Source organism: Chamaea fasciata, unplaced genomic scaffold, assembly GCF_029207755.1.
Source record: "Chamaea fasciata isolate MVZ Bird 193981 ecotype frontalis unplaced genomic scaffold, bChaFas1.0.hap1 SCAF_2, whole genome shotgun sequence".
NCBI lineage: Eukaryota > Metazoa > Chordata > Aves > Passeriformes > Sylviidae > Chamaea > Chamaea fasciata.
This window is the reverse complement of record NW_027094087.1, coordinates 98,074,232-98,093,364: the sequence shown is the minus strand read 5'-3', so window position 1 is coordinate 98,093,364 and position 19,133 is coordinate 98,074,232. Positions and strand designations below refer to the sequence as shown.

The window sequence follows — 19,133 nt, the reverse complement described above, 5'->3', positions numbered from 1 at the left end:
GCTTTAATGTGTATTTTACATCAGTGCAGTTCCTCAAAATCACACATTTTTACATGACAAAAATCTAAGTAATGCTGCTGAAATGTAATTGTTAGCCCTTCACAGAATGGAAAGATTTTTCTTCCTTTTTTTTCAGTAGAATAGTTTAAGTGTCTCTTTCCAATATCACGTTATGCATAATTTTCCCCATATACAGATAAAAGCTCGTCTTTCAGTCCTGGCTGGCATTAAGTTCACCAATACCTATTTTCTCATCTCATGCCCCCAACTCCTTTGTCTGAGAGGTCATGCAGCTCAGCCCAGAGGAGCTGATGAGCCTCAGCTGCGTCAGTCAGATGGATACAGAACTGCCCTCAATTCCTCCAGCAAATACTCAGCAGGTTTCTCTGCTCTGCTGATACATTATAACCTTGAAGTGCTAACTGCATTTGTAAAAGATACAGGTCTTGTACTTCAGTGAGAAGAATTTTTTTCTTTAATAAATACTTTTAGTAAACAATCAGTGAGAATCCTGTTGATTCTTGAATAAAAGTATGTATAAAAACTTCTGCTATTGGATTTCCTTCTATTCACTGTTTGTGGGTAATGTATGCTATATAAAAATATTAATTTTCTCAGTTCAGGACAGATGTCCCAGTTCCAGAGAGGATACCCACTCAAGAAAGTTGTTAACTACTATTAATTTTATTTATTAAACATAAATCCAACAATATACTTACATCATTTTCTGAAACAATCCACTGTCTGATCCTGCATTAATTTCTTTGCAGTAGCAGGACACACCATCTTACATTGTAAATCTGGCCTGCATACTGATAGACTGCCACAAGTCCTCTTTTGCTTCTAACAGCTAAAAAAAACTAAAGCACAATTTCATTCTTGCTTTCATTTGCCAGCTGCTTTCCACCCCCTTTAACGCTCTGCTTTTAGTTTCTCTTTTCCCTATTAGAAATCACCACTCAAACCAACTTAACCTAACACTTGCTCAGAAAAAGTGATTTAGTTACAGAGTGAATCCATGCTGAACATTCTGCAATGCACACAAGTATGTGAACTGCAGTTTTGGAAACAGTTTGTTTACTGTAAATGAAACTTATGTTCTGTGAACGAGCTCCTCCTGAAGCTAAAAAAATTTCCAAGTATCCAGTCCCTTCAGGAAAAAACTCAGCACTTGGAATAATTTTAGTGGATTTACTAGCAAATATTCCACTCAGATACAGTGTAATAATTTTTCCCCTTTACCCTTTTATTTCTTTACATATTTACATTACTTAAAAACATGTAAGATTCATTCAAGCCATCTTTAAAAATACATTAGCAGTTTTTTTAAAACTGATTTTGCAGTTTTTAGCGGCAGCACCCACCTACTATCAGCACAAAATTTAAAATTACAGAGTTTCAACAGAGGTACGTTCTCACAGACATTTCCAAGCCCCTTATTAAAGAGGGACAGCATTACAAACAAATCCATCTGCTGTGATACCACTGTTCCCCACATTCATTACAAATAACGTAAGTCAACATTTGTTCATCTGGATTTGTGTTTCGCACCCAAGCTGGAAGAAAGAGAGTTCCTCTGGCAATCATCGTGACAGTGCAATCAAATTTTTCACAGCGTCTGCACTTTATTTTGTTTGTCTGTGTGCCCTTAATAACCTGCGGAAGCTGATGTTCCTGAACAGATGATTTTGTGTACAGAGCCCTGAGCTGTTTCAGTTCATCGCTGGCCATTTCCATCACTGTCATCTCAGCAAAAGCCTTTGGGCTCAAAGTTCCTGAAAAAAGGCTATGTTTTAAGTGGCAACTTTTAGGGTTCTTAAGGTTAGAGATTTTACTTCTGATGCAATTTTTGTACTTCTTATCATTTTTAGCATGAAGAGCAAAAACATGTTCTTCAATTCCTTTAGCTAACTCTAGCCATTTAACAGTTTCTTCTTCGTCTTTGGCAGAACCAATCAAAGCTTTATAAAGAAGATCCACGCATTTACACCTCAGAGCTCTCATCAGATCCTGCTGCAGACTTGGTTCACTAACAGATTTAGAATCTTCATGAACAGTGTGCTGTTCCTCAAAAGAAGAATGCTGATTCATACTGCCTTCTGCATTGTTACATACCACATTTTTGACAGTTTGTGATGGGACCAAAATGTTGGAACTAGTACTATCCGATACCTCCTGCTGACATGGACCTTCAGACAGTGACTGCTCTCTATGAATCACACTGAGATACTCAATTTCTTCTTTCACATACACAGAAACTGACTTTTTAACTTGCACTGACTGAGCACAGTTATTCTTGTAAAGTGCTTTCCACCTTGACAATAACTGCTTCGCCTTCTTTTTCAACTCTCCTGAAGGGCAGCTCTTGAGTACTCTATATACAGCCTTGGTAACTTCTGTCCCCTGAAGATATTCTACAGTCATATCAACCTCTTCAAGTTCTTTAAGATGATCCTCAATATCTTGCAAATTGTTCGCAGACAGCAGTTTTTCTATACAATGGGTTCTGTGTACGATATTTTTCAGATCAGACATTTTTAAACCTGGAAACAAACAAACAAAAAAAGATCATCACCTTTTGTGCAGTTATGACATTAATTCATCTTCCGTATATTCACACAAGGTCTTCTTTTCATTTTATGCTATTTTACACTATTTTATTTGTATATACCACTGGGTTTCCCACTATTTTCTTGAAATGGTGTACAGAAGCCCAAAACACCATTCTGGTTCCTACATGACCCTCAACTTTTCACTTGCTATACAAGAGATCATGCTACCTCTCTTTCAAAGGTTTCTCCTTAAAGCTATCAGAGAAGCAAGTCAGAGTTGTGACTTTTACCTGAGGTGCCACTGCTGCCCCTTCCCTCGCTAGCTCTGGAATCATATTACAGATAGATTATCAAGATGGGGCAGCTCAAAACCAGTGACACCCGCAAAATAGTTTCAAAACACTGACATCTACAAATTTTGAAAATTCTTAAAGGTTAAAGACAGATCCCTCTGTAATTTTTTTGCAGCTGTAGCATTATCAAAGCATACTCCCATATATTCTGACACATATAAAGGAAAATCAAAGGGTGTCTTCAGAATGCAGAATCTCATGCTTTCAATAGTATTTCCTTTTGATTCCTTTTCATCAAGCCCTTTGATCAAAAAAATGTTCAGTGCATTGTTATTGCAAATTTGCATGCAAAAAAAATTTATATTCCTAACGTTATTCTTCTTCTTGCTGAAAATGAGAATTAAATGTAGAATGCAGAAATGAATGACGTGTTGTAAGTGCCATGCTCTTTTCTGCAGTTTAGTCTTCTAAGTTAATGCATGAAACCAGTGTTTTGTCTGAAATTGCATCCATCCTGATTCTGCTCCAGAAAAACTCATCTGCCTGACAGAGACAAGGCCAGCTACACACGTCCATATGGGAAGGAACTCATAAGCTGGTTTCTTGCAGCATCATTGTTTCCATGATGAAAACTCCTGAGCACAGGGGTAGAGAGAAGGGACAGCTGGGTAATTTGCACACTCTGTTTTTTCTATGACCTCCACCAGCTAACTTGTCTTTGCATGACAGAAACAAGCTCAAACTTTAGGTAGGACCTCAGAGCTCCACAAAACAAAAGGACAGAGAGGATAAGACTTCACTGTTTTCTACAGAAACAGAAGCAACCCATCCTCCACAGTAAATGTCCTCAGCATTCCCTTAAGCTGTATTTAAACACTCTTGTCTTATGTTTTGGAGTCCTGCAAAACCTCAATAATGGCAATTACAGAAACTGATCTATTACTCAAGAAGTTTCAGGCTCAGAGAAACAGGATGCAGTTTTCACATACTGAAGTTGAGCCCTCTGCACCATCATACTAAAAAGAACATGTGAGTGCATTCACTCATTTGTTCTGCTACAGGAACACAGAGGCTAAAAAGAAGAGCTTTTTCATGTGGGAGAGCCCTCACAAAGCAAGAACAGTTCCCTGTCTCCAGAATACCAAGATGCTGACATTAGAATGTTATTATCTGCTGATTTACTGTTTCCCATGCAATCCAGGGCAGAGTTGGTGACAGATGTTAAGCCAGTATGATTGCCCAAGGTCTTACAATCAGTTCTGCTTCTTCCAGCATACTCCACATTTTCTTCAGATATAGTGTCTATTTATGTATGTGTTGTATTACACTCACACACCATAAAACGGACTTGTCTAAATGCAAGATGAAATCATGAACTCTCAATATTTAGCATATAAGACTATGGACACACAAAGAAATAATCACACACAAACCTCTGCTGATAATTTTTCAGTGCATATACTTCTACCCTATGGCAAAGGTGAGGCATATGGATCTTTCATAGAAGACTATGTGTCACAGAAAGCTTCCTCTCTAATACTGCAGGTTGAGGATCTGTCTGTAAGAAACTGTATGCAAGATCCATATACAAAGTCTGTGGGTATCACCTGCTTTATGGTAGTGGTCCTTGCTCATCACTGTCCACCTGACTCTCCACAGCCCCCCAGCATGGAAAGGCTCTACCTCAGGACTCTCACACTAAGGCAATAAATTAGTTATTAGAAATTTAAAACTTTCTTAGTCCTGCATGGACTTTTTCAAGTTCATGCAACATTAATTCAAGTTCGTATTTGTTTTGGCAGCAGTTAAATAAACAAAGTGAAATCACAATATGGACATCAAATTATAAACAATTATTTTAAAATAATTTTGGAAATTAAGCCACCTAGTACACTACTAATATTTTAGTCAAAACAATCACTTCTAAGGAAATGCTTTTCTCAAAATGTATTAATTACAGCAAAGAGGTAGGATGGAGTGATTCCCTACAAATGTAAAAAGCAAAGTTAGATAAAAGTAATAAAAGAAGTATTTTAATGGAGACAAATATTCACTGATAATTGGGAGAGGCATAAGAAAGAGAAGAAAAAACCCACTGAATAAAAGTAGTAATCAGTGACATCACAGAGGTTTCTGTAGAGAAAATGTTCTTGAAATGGTCCTGGCTTTGTTGTGTGCACCGAGTTTGCAAACAAATTTTAAAATCTTTCAAGGTGAAAAGCAATATATACTTCTGAAATATTACACTTACTACAGAAATATTACACTAACTACTCAAGCATAAATTTCATCTCCGTTTCCAAATTAAAAGGAAGTGTGGTGAAAACAATAAAAAGTTGTTTGCATGTTTGTTGCCCTACAAATCAAGTAAGGACCAGATTTATCACCAAGGTTGACACAGATCACATTGTTTTACATGAACAGAAATTAAATAGGGATTCCTAAACTTACAAGGAACATATAATGTAATCCACCATTTCATTTTACTACCACGGTTTCTTCCAAAGGATGAAGCAAAGCTCATTAATACCAGGGAACCTGCACTGCATTTCATATGAAGTCTGAATGCCAACCAGTTTTTTTGCCTTCCGAATCAAGGTACAAGACAATTATGTCAGACAACTGTAGAAACACATTTTCCACAGTTTTATAAGGAGATTTGTAATTATTGATGCAGTGGTAATACTGAAGTGTATTTTCTAGACAAAGTTCACTGGGAACCCAAGTATAGCAAGCCTGAGTTCTTCCCTGCTAACTCCTGTTCCTTGAACTCTGATGTTTCTGTTATAAATCAGATAGAACAGTAAGTTGGAAGAAGCCCCAAAACCTTTGGAAGATAATGCAAGTGTGTCACAGAAATCAAGCTGCAATTCCAAATGGAGAATTATTCTACCACTTGAGGGAGCTGTAGCATAGCAAACCCATGGAATCTTTTGAAATGTGCATGAGAAACTCCAGCCTGTGAAGATAAAAACACTTACTCTATGAAGACTTCTCATTTTTAAGGTACATATTTGCCTAATTTTGGCAAAAAAAAATGTGCACAGTCCATAGATACTGTGATACAGACAGGAGGGAAAGAGTATATCCCTTATCCAGTTATTGTCTGTACACTGCACTTCGATCTTTTTTTCTTTTTTTAATTTGGAATTTGACCACTTTTCTACCTGATTTAATGCAATTTGACAAATGCTGCTGAGCAAGTATTTATAAAATTAACTGAATTGAACTCAGTCAGCACTGTTCTGCTGTGTTCCGAATTCTAAGAGACAAGAAACCTGAGAAAGACTAGTTTTTTTCTTAAGTTACAAAATGAATCATGCATCTTTGTTAAGTAGAGCTGTAAGAAAAAGAACAAACAAATGATGTCACAATTTTGTGCAGCAGAAAACAAACACCCTCAACCCTCCCATAACTGCAGAGGGCATTTCAGTTTAGCAATGACAGACTCACAGAATGGTTTGGGCTGGAAGGGACCTTAAAGAACACCTAGTTCCAACCCCCTTGCAATGGGCAGGGATGCCATTTACTAGACCAGGTTGGTCAGACCCCCATCCAACCTGGCATTGAATACTCCCATGGATGGGGCAGCCATGACTTCTCTGGGCAACATGTTCTAGTGCCTCATCACCCTCTGTGTAAAGAATTTCTTCCTAACATCTAATATAAATCTGCCCTCTTTCAGTCTAAACCCACTGACATTTGGCCTGGCACCATCTGCCCATATAAAAAAGTTAATTTCCCTCTTTTTTATAAGCACCTTAAGGTACTGGAAGGCCACAATAAGGCCTCCCCAGAGCCTCCTCCAGGCTGACCAACTCCAGCTCTCTCAGCCTGTCTTCCTGGGAGAGGTGCTTCAGCTCTCTGACCATCTTTGTGGTCCTCCTTTGGACCTGCTCTAACAAGTCCATGTTTTTTTGGTGCTGAGGACCCCAGAGCTGGATGCAGCACTCCTGGTGGGTTCTCATGAGGACAAAGTAGAGTGAGAGAATCCTCTCCTTCGATCTCCTGCCTACTTTTGATACAGCCCAGGGTGCCATGGGCTTTCTGGGCTGCAAGTGTACACTGTTGGCTCCTGTCCAGCTTTTCATCCACAGGAACTCCCAAGTCCTTCTCTGCAGGGCTGCTCTCAATGACTTCTTCTCCCAGTCTGTGCTCATGTCTGGGATTGCCCTGACTCAGGTGCAGCACCTTGCACTTGGACTTGTTGAACCTCATAAGCTGCTTGTGGGCCCACTCTTCAAGTTTGTCCAGGATCACCTGGATGGCATCCTGTCCTGCTGCTGCGTCACCTGTAAACCTGCTGAGGGGGCACCACTCCTACTGCCCATGTCACTGATAAAGATATTAAAGGGTTCCAGTCTCATGAGAATCCTGAGGGACACCATTCATCACCAGCCTCTTCCTGGACACAGAGCCACTGACCATAGCTCTCTGGCTGCATCCATCCAGCAAACTCCTTATCCACTGAATATGAACAAGTCCATCCATCAAATCCCTGTCTCTCCAATTTGGAGATAAGGATGTCACGTGGGACTATAATAAAGACCTTACAGAAGTCTCGATGGATGACATTGGTCAGTCTTTCCTTGTCAACCTTTGCTGTCACTCCATCACAGAGCGCCACCAGATTGGTCAGGCATGACTTGTCTATAGTAAAGCCACACTGGTCACCTTGAACTACCTTCCTATCTTTTATATGCCTTAGAACATCTTCTAGGAGGCTCTTCCTAGGCACAGAGGTGAGCCTCACCAGTCTGTAGTTCCCTGGATCTTTCTTTCTCCCCTTTCTAAAAATGGAAGTGATGTTTCCCTTTTTCCAGTCACCAGGGACTTCACCTGACTGCCAGGACTTTCCAAATATGCATGAGAACATCTGTTTGAATTCCAAGTGTACACTGAAGGTTACAAGGCTCATATTTACAATGAGACTCTGTAATGCTGTGCTGATGAGGCACTTTCTTGCCAAATCATTACCAGCTCTCACTCTGACAGCATGGTATAATGAGTCACTTGTGTGTACAAGAATAAATGATGACAATCAATAAAAACCTTGTAAGCTAGTCTGCTTCCAAAAAACCCCCAAAACAAACAAATAAACAAAAAAAAGCCCAATTCCAAAAAAACCCCATCAGGCTACCTCAGGTTTAAAATATGGCCATGCTGCTTTAATAATGCCAAGTTGAATCGGAACATTTTTAAACAGTAAAATGACTAAGTAAGAGAAAACCAACAAACAAACTAAATCAGCCTGAGACAATTGCTGTTAAGGGCAAATTCAGTGCCCAGGAAAAACAATGCCCTCTCCAAAAGTATTTTGGATAAATGCTTTGTCTTTGCTTTACACCTTATCTTGTACAAAGCCATAGTTCATTTTGTCTTAACCCTGAAAAACCAAGACAAACTCAGAATGCATCAAAGCAAGTATGTATGAATGTGTTGGAAGGGTGAACACCTGTCCTCTTCTCTCTCATTCCAACCTCCAATGTAGGTGAGCTTTTCTCCAAGAAATTCTACATAACTGGAAAAAAATCCAGACCACAGCCCAGACAAAGACCAGAAGTGAAACACTCCTAAGAGTGTGTTGTGGTTTCAGTTGGGGTAGAGTTAATTTCCTTCACAGTGGCTGGTATGGGGCTTTGTTCTAGATTTGTGCTGAACACAGGCTGATAATATGCAGATGTTTTTGTTTTTTGCTGAGCAGGGCTTACACAGAGCCAAGGCCATTTCTGCCTTTCCTACTGCCATGCTGGTGAGGAAATTGGGGGTGCATGGGAGCCTGGGAGGAGACACAGCCAGGACAAGTGACCCCAACTGACCAAAGGGATATTCCAGACCATCTGACATCATGCTCACTATATAAAGTGGGGGGAAGAAGAAGGAAGGGGGCACATTTGGAGTGATGGAGTTTGTCTTCCCAAGTCACTGTTTTACATGCTAGGGCCCTGCTGTCCTGGAGATGGCTGAACACCTGCCTGCCCATAGGAAGCAGTGATGAATTCCTGGTTTTGCTTTGCTTATGTGTGCAGCTTTTACTGTTCCTATTAAACTCTGTTTATCTCAACCCATGTGTTTTCTGCTTTTTATCATTCTGATTCTCTCCCCAATCTTGCTGGTGGGGCTGTGAGTGAGAAGCTCCATGGGGCTTGGTTGCTGGCTGGGGTTAAACCATGACAAGGTGGAGTTAAGCGCTCTGCAAACATTGTGTTAAAAATGCTAATGCTATAGCAGAGATGTTTCCAGCTTGTGTCCTGGAAACACCAGCTTCCTTTGGACAACCTAAATCCCATATAAATAATGAAAATTATCAAATGCTATTTTAAATTCAAGAGCCTAAGCAGAAATCAGAGAATTCTCACAGCCAGCCTCCAACCCCAAAAACATTTCTTCATCCTATCTATAGTGGGAGAGCAGATACCAACGATGTCACCAAGAAAGCATTTACTGCAGCTTTTATTTCATCTCAGCAAAAATCAGAGCTCTTCCTGCCTCTCCACAGGACCGCCTCTTACACTTAAAAAATTCAGAACTAGACAGAAGTTCATCTTCAAAGAATAGCCACATGAATAAAGCTAAGTGAGTACAAAGAGAACTGAGGCAATACAACAGTATAATTTCCAGCTGTCCACAACCACCTCACTGACCAAGAGCCACCTCTCACTCACAGATCCAGAAGCACTGGAGTACACAGTACTAAAATGGAGAAGTAGCTTTGTTCTGCACCTTTTACATCAGTGACTGCTCCAACCACAGCACTCTTACCTAATCTGGAGCTATACTGTCTTGACCCTGTGTTTCTCTCTGTGAAATCATTCTCCCACAGCATTTTTTCCTAAATTAGCAAGTTTGAAGAAGAGAGATGGCAGAATGTATCACATTCATGTGAAGATGCACAAAGTATCCTCTTTTACAAGGCCAATTTTTAATCCTTATTTGGAGATGCTTCTTCTAGACCCCCCCCTCCATTTTTAATTAAAATTGAATTCTTATTTTCTAAAAAAAGATAAAACAATCAATAGAGCACATAATGAAATTCTCAAGCCTCAGGGATCAACCCCAATGCAGAGCTGTCAGCACATTTTTCTAATAAGATCAAACATGCATGGATTTAATGAGATAGGAAAAGCTGTTGTCCTCACCAGACTGCTTAGCCACTGGCTTCGTTTGACATCAGTATGTAAGCTAGAGCTTATGAAAAGGTTCAATACATTACAGCTACACCAGATGAATTAAACCCTGACTTGCTCCATGGCAAACACTAAATGAGAAAATACTTTACAAATTGAACAGCTACATCTGTTTCAAGTTCCAGGATACTCCACTGATGCTAGAGAGGACGCACATCCCAGGAGAGACATTACCTCTCTTTGTTAATGGCTCCTTTTAATAACTTAATTTACAGTTAAACTGATTCACACTAGAAGATATTTTAGCTTTTCCTATATCCTGTCTTCCTTAACCATGTGAATTTTTCTACTGAATGAAGTAGTTAACTAGTTGAAACACAGAATGTGTTATAAGTAATGCAATACTCCACTCACACGAAATCTTTATTTTTACGATATTGTTGACCTTGTTAATAAAATTATTTTAAGGAGTTAAAAAAATATATGAAATTTACCTTTAGCAAGTTACAGATTACAAATGTCAAGTGGAGGTATTAGCTAATCTTTTCCACAACTGGAGAGATATATAGACTCACAATACATTCTAATACATTATGATTCAGGGGGCAAGAATAAAATGCATATATAGTTTTGAGAGATTTGTCATCAAAAGTTGTATTGGTAATTATGTATAAATAAAGTGGGTGTCTATTTGCTTTAAAATTTGCACCATTTCACATAAAGAAACACTTGTTTGGGTTTCTCTAAGGTACATCCAGATTATTTTTCAATATTAACTAACTTCATTCTAAAATCCATTTCCTAGTTTGGGCACAAGGTCACACAAATGTTCCATGGAGCACTCTGGTTTTGCAAATTTTCATGACAAAGCCTTGTCAAAGCTGGCAGAGGAATCCCTTTTCTCTCAACCACTTTCCACTACTTGTCAGTAGGAGGTACTAGCTGGGGCTTCAAGCAGGTCAAAAGTCAGTTTTTTTACACACTGGGCACATTTCCTAAACATGAACTCCCATTCTGGCCTCAAGTGACTACACAGGAAAAGAAGTGTGTTGAATGGAACTTCAGCAGATGACCGAGACATGACTTAGTGCTACCTAGCTATAGTAGAGACACAGACTAGCTGAGCTGCTAGCATAAAGTTAATCGTGAGATTCAGGCTTTTGGTGCAGCTGCACACAGTTTTTCACAAGCCATACAATAATTATTGTGATTATATATTAACAGAGTCTCCTGCAAGCTAAAGAGTACAGCCTATCATCTGCATAAAAATCCAAGCTTGTTAGAAATACATCTGGCATTCTCCCAACATGAAGAGCAAAACCTAAGCTGAGCCAGGCAGAATATGCTAATATCAATCCCTTAACATCACCTGCTTAACCAAAACTTCACTGTGTGAAAAAGGTTTTAGCATTTTCTGAAATAACTCCTTCATTTCCTAACATTCATGTTTTTCAAACAATAACAGATTTTAGAAAAAAAAGAATTGTTAAATCTGACTGACAACATGAACAATATTTCACTATTTTCCCCCAGCAAGAGGATATTATAAATATTCTTCCTCACTCAAGAAACATACCTGGCAATAGAAATGACCTAAGTAGATTTGTGTCATCTTTTATTAAATAACTATTTTAATGCAATATAGTTTAGTGTCCTAAGTGTTTATCTGGATGGATGCAAATGTTCTTATTTGTATTTCCAATCACATCAGATAGCAAACCATTTGTATCACTCACCTGCTCTGCTCCCTCTACTCAATGTCTGTGCACAAGAAGCATTTGTAACATTGTCCTCCAAAGACTGGGAAATCGTAATTCAAAATTCCCAGTACACTGAGATTGGCTTACACACTATAATGCTCTTAGAAGTAAAAAAATGTGAACTGTTCTGCATTTCTTTAAAGCAGTAAGCATCTAATCTTCCCATCTTTCCACCACAGACAAAACAATTAGGAGTTTATACCTTTTTGAAAAGGAAAGGTTACAGTATTATATACAACATGGCTCCAGCAGCAAGTACTTGAAAAAAACCTCAAACTTTTCCATGTTCTATTAGAACTACAAAAGACTGAAAATTCTTTCCCTGATTACCTATAAAGATGTTACCTTTCATGTTCATTCTTGGCTTTACAGCTTTCATCCACTATTTTGTAATTTCTTGTTTCTTTGTCTTAAATTTCTTGTTCTTTTACCCAAGGAGAATCAACACTTTTTAAACCTACAGAAAAGAACAACATGTTGCGAGCTGCAGGCTTAAGATTGGGTTTTAAGTGAGAGATATCAAACTTTCTTATGTGTCCATCTATTTTTCAGTCTCCATAAGTATTGTTTATACCCTCTTGCAGAAGTACCTGTTTGAAAGCTGGACAACCTCAATCTAAACAAAGCTTTCCTGAGGTGGATCACACTTCCTTCTTTCACTGAGCTCTGCACTGGCACAGAAGTCCAACAAAACAGATTGTCTTGAAGACAGAAGCCTAAATCAGAAAGTAAAAATGTACTTAAGACATATCCGTTCAAAGTACATTTGTTTACTTAATTCTTTAGAAAGAAAATACAAATAATTTTGGAGAGAAATAAGCAATTCTTTCTCTTGAACACACTTCCTTGACAAAATAGCTTTAAAGAATATTCTTATTCATATACAGCTAGCAAGGAATTCAATTCTAGCACACTACAAGTAAAGGTAAATGTTTAGTTTGCAATGTCTTTTTATGGAAAATTGTGCTGGAAAATTCACCAAAAAAGGACCATATAAGTAATAAAAATATGCTTTATGAACTTCTGAAAGCTTTTCATCATTTGCCAGATGAACACTATCTTTTTATTGTTTTAGCATTCATTTTTTTAGTTAAGTCTTGGCTCTATACTATTTCTATTTGTCATTTCATTGCCAGGGTCAAACTTAGATTAGATATCACTTTGGTGTGGTTTTATAGGTTTTTCCACTGAAAAATTAAAAAACTTTTTTCCTTCAAAAACAAATCCTTCGTATGCAGGAGAGTATATATGCTCCTGAAAAGGCCATCCAACCTGAATGGATAAGGAGTATGATTTAAACAAATGGTATTTGTAAAATACTGTTAGTGTCTGCTGACATTCTTTATTCTAAACTATGAACACTTAAAAGTGTTAAGCACATAATTTCTCAATACTTTAGAGTTTTGATCAAAGACTCATGATGTACTAGTTCAAGCAAGGGGTGAAATACACTTGAAATGAAATGGATTTTTATATATTTAACTATTAAAATAATACTACATTTAAAAGCATGACCTCTAACTCCTTCGTATATTTATGCCAGCAAGTCTTATTTCAAGACATTAATGCTGCATGGAGACTAATATAACAAACACATAAAGAATTCCCATAATAGCACCATTACAGGTATCTATCCTGCAGCTTCCAAGGTCAGCCTCTTCTGTGAGTGGAATTACAGCCCCTTTCGACGTAAATCAGAAGAGAAGTTATGGCAGCCGGGAGCAGCAGCCCAGCCGTGTGCATTTGGAAGCAGCTGACATTTGCTTAGCGTCGAAGGTGACACAGGTGACGGCTTGTCTGGCCGAGGTTTGGGGACAGGCATCACCATCCATCTTGGTCACCAAGCCCAGGAAACTTGGGGAAATCAGCCTGCAAATCTGCCTGTGCTCGCTTCCCAGGAAACGGGTGGGCCAGAGCACACTCCAACTGCGATCCGGAACGCCACGGGCACGCTAACTCTGTGGGGCTTTCTCCAAATTCTTCATTGAAACTTCACAAAATCACCGAATTGATTAGGTTGGAGAAGATCTCCGAGATCATCGAGTCCAACCTGTCAACCAGACCATGGTACTGAGTGCCACGTCCTCAAACACCTCCAGGGACGGTGACTCCACCACCTCCCTGTGCACTACATTCCAGCATCCAATCATCCTGTCGGTGAAGAAATTCTTCCTAATGTCCAACCTAAACTTCCCCTGGCTCCTCATACCCATTCCTGTAACACAGGACCCGTCTACCTTCACTCTGACGCGCTGCTGTCCTGCTCAGGGCCGAAATGCCGCCCCGCACAGCCGGGCCAGGAGGAAACGCAAGCACGGCCCAACCCACCGCAGCCCCGCTTCTCAGGGCGCTGCTCCCCGGGTCCCGAGGGCCAGCGGGGCTCGCACCGCACTGAAGGGCAAACCAGGTCTGGGGAGCAGCTGGGCGGTCCGTGCCTCCTGCCACCTCTCCCCGACCGCACCGCCAAGGCAAAGGCGGCGGCTCTCCGGGCACTACTGAGGCGGGGAATCCGCGCTCCTCTGTCCCCGGCGAAACACCCAGCGCTGCTCCCGCACGCCCCGTGCCCCGCAGCCGGGCCGGCCGCTCACCTCCGCGGCGGGGCCCGCCATGGCGCCGCCCGCCCGCTCCCGGCTCCGCCGCCATCTCGGCGCGGCTGCGGCCCCGGCGGCTGCGCGCTGGCCCCGCCGCACACCGCGCTCGGGCAGCCCCGCCGCGGGCGCGGGTGTCCCCGGAAGGAGAATCCGCGTCCCGTTGTACCAGAAATAGCGCGGCCAGCTGAACCAGGGAAGCGATTCTTCCCCTGTACTCGGCACCGCTGAGGGCCACCTCGACTACTGTGCCCGTTTCTGGGCGGCTCGCTCCAGGGAGGACACTGAGGTGCTGGAGCGTGTCCAGAGAAGGGCGGCGGAGCTGGGGAAGGGTTGGGAGCACGTGTCCTACGAGAAGCGGCCGAGTGAGCGAGGGTTGTTTAGTCAGGAGAAAAGGAGGCTTAGCGGTGACCCTGTCACTCTCTGCAACCACCTGACAGAAGATTGTAGCCAACTGTGAGTCGGCCCATTCTCCCACGCAACTAGCGACAGGATGAGAGGATTTGGCCTCAAGCTGTGCCAGGAGAGGTTTGGGTTGGACATAAGGAAGAATTTCTTCACAGAAAGAATGATTAGATGCTGGAGTGGACTGCCCAAGCAGGTGGCAGTGTCACCGTCCCTGGAGGTGTTCAGGGAAAGTCTGGACTCAGTGCCATGGTCTGGTTGACAGGGTGGTGTTGGGTCAGGGCTTGGACTGGATGATTTCGGAGGTCTTTTCCAAGCTGGCTGATCCTGTGATTCTGCTGTCGGATGACTGTGGCAGGTGTATTCACAGCGGGCTCATGTGCTGTCCCCGCGGCTGCCGCAGGGTGACAGCACTCCCGAGAGGGCAGCAGCCCGGGGAATAACTTGCTCTCCCGTGCAGGCTCAGGTGCGAGGGCACAGTTTCCAATGAGGCTGCCGGCTATTTTGGGCATGGATCTGGCACAAGACGTGGCTGTGCCTATGGGGTGAAAGGGACACCGTGATGTTTGCCTGTGGCCCCCGGGCAGAGCTTGGCCTTCCTTTGGTATCTGTCTGCATGGCTGGGGGAGCCCCACCATGCTCCTCTCAGCCCTAAGGTGAATGAAAAATAAGTAACATTCATGTGATTTTAAACTTTAGCTTTAGTCATGATATTGTCCTTTTCGAGCAAACACGGCTTGGAAAGACAGTGTGACACACAAGGTAAATGACTATCAGACCTAAGGCTGACAGACAACAACAAAAAAATTGTAAAACTTCTTGTTTTCAACATGGCACTGCGTTACTTTTGGTATAACCAACTGGTCTTTTGAATGCTAAATGGAGCTATTGGTATACACAGAGCTAAAGAAAATGAATATTATTGATTTTCACAGGGTTAAAGCTTGTCGGTATGATGAAATCTGCTGGACATGTCTGATAATGCAGTAAACATCTAAAGGTAGATGTAGTTTAGTGAAAGTAAAGGTATTTGTCATTGCCTTTGTTTAAGTCCTTTCTTTTTTCACATGTATTTCACAGAGGCATTCAAAATGATTTTTAAGAGATTATTACTTCCAGAATTTTGGCTCTACAGCGAATCTGTAGTTGGTGCTGGGGTTTATACTCAGATACAGTAAAATGCTGGTATAATTTTTTAATACATGTTTTTGATTTTATTCACTAATGAGGTCTGTGTTGCCCTCTGCTGTCAGTAATCTGATTTTACCTACCTGAAGGTATTATATTGATTTTAGAGTTCCTGGAAAAAAAAAGCCAAAATTTAGAAATGTGATTCTGTTCTTGGAAAGGCTTCCTACCTTTCTACTAGCAAGTGAGGAAAAAAACCCCCCACAATATGGGTTGCAAATATGAAGCAGAGCATTATATTGAAGTAAAATGAAATTAAATAGGGGCTAAAGTGTTTTGAACAGTCATCTCCCTCCATCCTTGATGATATATGGAAGGGAATCCTATATGAATGTCATATTCATAGACTCTGAAAATCCAAGAAGTGGGCCATACTTTGGGACTCAGATTTCATTTCATGAGAGTGCTTTCAATCACAACATTTGAAGTGTGTTGAATCACACAAGGAGTGACTTCTTGGGTGGCTGTTCATGTCAAGAGACACTTTCACAGTTTTTAGGCTCTGATCCAGTTCAGAGAGGGAGGTGGATGAGGCCCTGGGTTTTATTAGGCTGGCATGGAATGGATGCTGCTTCTGTGTGATGAGATAAAGCCTTCAGCATCCAGAGCAGTGGATGAACTTGGCAGTAATGCTGCTCAGCTCTCCTGATATGGCTGCCCATGCTGTTTATTTCCATGTCTTGAGATTCCTGTGCATTTTCTGTTACACTGGAATGTGCTGAATTTAGGATTATGAGGATGATGCACATAAAGTTAACGGGGTAGTGTTGATGAGAGATATTTCCCATGGGTCTCCCGGCTCTTCCTCCTGGCAGGAGTTCCAGTACATGGTGGGGGTATCATACCACCTGGAAGACCTGAAATTGAATTGCCAGGAGGATTAGGAAGAAACTCTGCCAGAGTCAGGGGAGTGTTATGAAGCCATCTGAGTAACTTGCTGAGTTATGCACTGAAGAATACTTCACTTGGGGAAAATTGAGATAAGCAGGTGTCTCTCTCTGTCTCCTTTTCTGCTGTGCACAGGCAGTGAACCAATCTGGTGTTGGTGAGACAAATATGAATTTGTTGTGGCAGCCCTGGGATTGTTTATATACACACAGTGCTCTTGAAATAGTTACTGGATGTTAAAGAAAGCTCTCAAACTGTAATGACAATGATGTTAGTCCATTGACTCTCCCCCTGAAGGAACCAGCAAGTAGATCAACTACAAAGTGATCCTGTGTTCCACTACTACACGACTTGGTGGACTGCAGTGCCAGTACAGGAAATATGGGAAAAAATACATTAGATCTTTTTCAATGCAAGTGAGTTTCCAGAAGAAAATGCAGTCATTCTCAGATCATTTTCCTTAGAGGTATTAGCTAATTTGGAGCCACGGACAATATAGATATAAAGGAGAATGATTATTTATTCTTATTCCATTACTTATGGTGACCCACAATTAATTTTCATATCCCATTTGCCTGCGTAGTCACTCAGTATCACAAGACTCTTTGCAGCCACCTTTCAGTTTAACTCTCTTGAACCACAAAGGCAAACATTATTATCTTGCTGTTCCCACCTTCACATGCATTTTCAATAGTGCACATACTTGGGCCAGTCTTCAAGTGCCCCCTTGCAGGTGACTATTTTAAAATCCTGGCAATTTCAAAGAAGACAAAATTAGGACTCCCACATATTTACATCCTGGGCTAATGATTAACTCACTGTAAGTGAACATGTGGCTTTCTTAAGTACAGTATCTGTTCTAGCACTTTTAAAATCAGCTGTTAACATTGCTTAGTTTAGAATAAAATTAATGCTTGAGGAGAGGATTTTTTTTTGTGGGTGATTTTGAAATATATTGTTTCTGATTATGGCATGTATTTCAAAAGTTTTTATAGTTATTTTGTACCATTTTATCATGTTTGTGACTTCTGTTTTTTATGGTATTGTGTAATTCTAATTTGAGTTGTTTTTCAAGTGGGAAGACAAATCCTTGTGCACTACACAAAAATACCATGAATTAAGGTATCAAATATAACAAGAAAATATAATACTGCAGTGAGTCAAAGCACAGAGATTGCAATAACTGTAATAACCTGCAGTGAATCAAACCCCAGAGATTTAACATTTAACTGCTATCAGCCTGAAATCAAAGCCAGACTCTGGCTGATTGCTTTATTTCCCTAAGTCAGATTTACTGACTGAGTCCCAGAGGTGTCCAGTTCAGCAGACGGGTTTTGGGCATCAAATTAAGCTCTGTACAGCAGCAGAAAGTGATGGAGCAGGGTGGTCAGCTCTGGACAAAGATTTCAAGTGCCTGAATGAGCTGCTAACTTTGCTGCTGTCCTTTCTTTAGAACAAACAGCAGAAAAATAAACATGTCACCTCCTCTACTCAACAAAAAAGTGGCACTTCTGCATGTGAACTGCCTCCTGGGAGTGATTCTTGGAGCATTTTGACTCCCAAGCTCTTCATGGGAATCATTTGAGCAAGAGCTGGGGCTTGGGCCCTGTCAGAACATACCTGAGGAGCTATTTAGTGCTCCTGGAAACCATCCTACTTGTTGGAGAAGCACCATCTTTTCATGGAAGTAAAAGCAAGCATATGCAAATAAAAAGAATTAAATGCTGTTTTAAGGCACGTTTAGGAACATGCTGTTTCCTTTAACTCTGACCTAATTTCTGTCAGAATTAAATACACAGTTGTTTATCATATATTGTAGTATTTTACATAATGTTTAGCTTTGAAATATTTCCCTTTCATTTTAGGCTAATTATTAAAACACTCTAAATGTGTGACTGAATTTAGCTTTCTGAAGACCTAAAAGGGTCACTTTTAAAGTTATTTCTCAAATCTGTTGAAAGAGAAGTTTCTGCTCAGGAGCATATCTGAAATAGAAATTGGTATAAGGCGTTTCAGAAATATTGAGAAATTGAAGGGTTTTCAGAGTATCAGGCTATTAAAAAAAAAAATCACTGAATACAGAAGGCTAAATATTGCCCAGCTTAGTATTGCCCAGATAAAAAATTATAATCAGTTCTCTCAACAGTTGTGTAATGTACCATTCCTGAAGAACTGAGGAGGGTCCAAGAGACTGTGTGTCTAATTTTGTAGAAATCAAACTTTAAAGTCAGGTATTTGAGAGGTTAGTAGCTGTTAAAATTTGGAATTCTTTTCTGTTAAAAATCTTTCGCTGTGATGAGTATTAATGTGACAGTTGCACATACGACCAAGT

General features: G+C 40.6%; 1 protein-coding gene across 6 annotated transcripts; it reads right to left on the bottom strand.

The window, feature by feature from the left end:
* TCEANC (transcription elongation factor A N-terminal and central domain containing) lies at window positions 1-14,559 on the bottom strand. Of its 6 annotated transcripts, none has more exons than XM_066176829.1 (3): window positions 14,321-14,401; window positions 13,357-13,782; window positions 1-2,543 (listed from the first exon to the last, which is right to left on the bottom strand). In XM_066176829.1, exon 3 carries the CDS (start codon window positions 2,533-2,535, stop codon window positions 1,456-1,458), a length of 1,080 nt encoding a protein of 359 aa, XP_066032926.1. In that variant the 5' UTR covers window positions 2,536-2,543; window positions 13,357-13,782; window positions 14,321-14,401; the 3' UTR covers window positions 1-1,455. The 6 variants fall into 6 exon arrangements, with proteins under 6 accessions (XP_066032926.1, XP_066032925.1, XP_066032928.1 ...); XM_066176828.1 differs by lacking the exon at window positions 13,357-13,782 and adding an exon at window positions 12,078-12,189 and having other exon boundaries at window positions 14,321-14,363; XM_066176831.1 differs by lacking the exon at window positions 14,321-14,401 and adding an exon at window positions 12,323-12,448 and having other exon boundaries at window positions 13,357-13,395.
* Between the last annotated feature and the right edge of the window lie 4,574 nt (window positions 14,560-19,133).

Coding starts and splice junctions, on each gene's coding strand:
- TCEANC (XM_066176826.1), bottom strand. CDS start 14,375: ATGGCGGCGGAGCCGGGAGCGGGCGGGCGGCGCCATGGCGGGCCCCGC. Junction 2,544..14,320: donor TGGCGGGCCCCGCCGCGGAG/GTGAGCGGCCGG, acceptor GTTTGTTTCCAG/GTTTAAAAATGTCTGATCTG.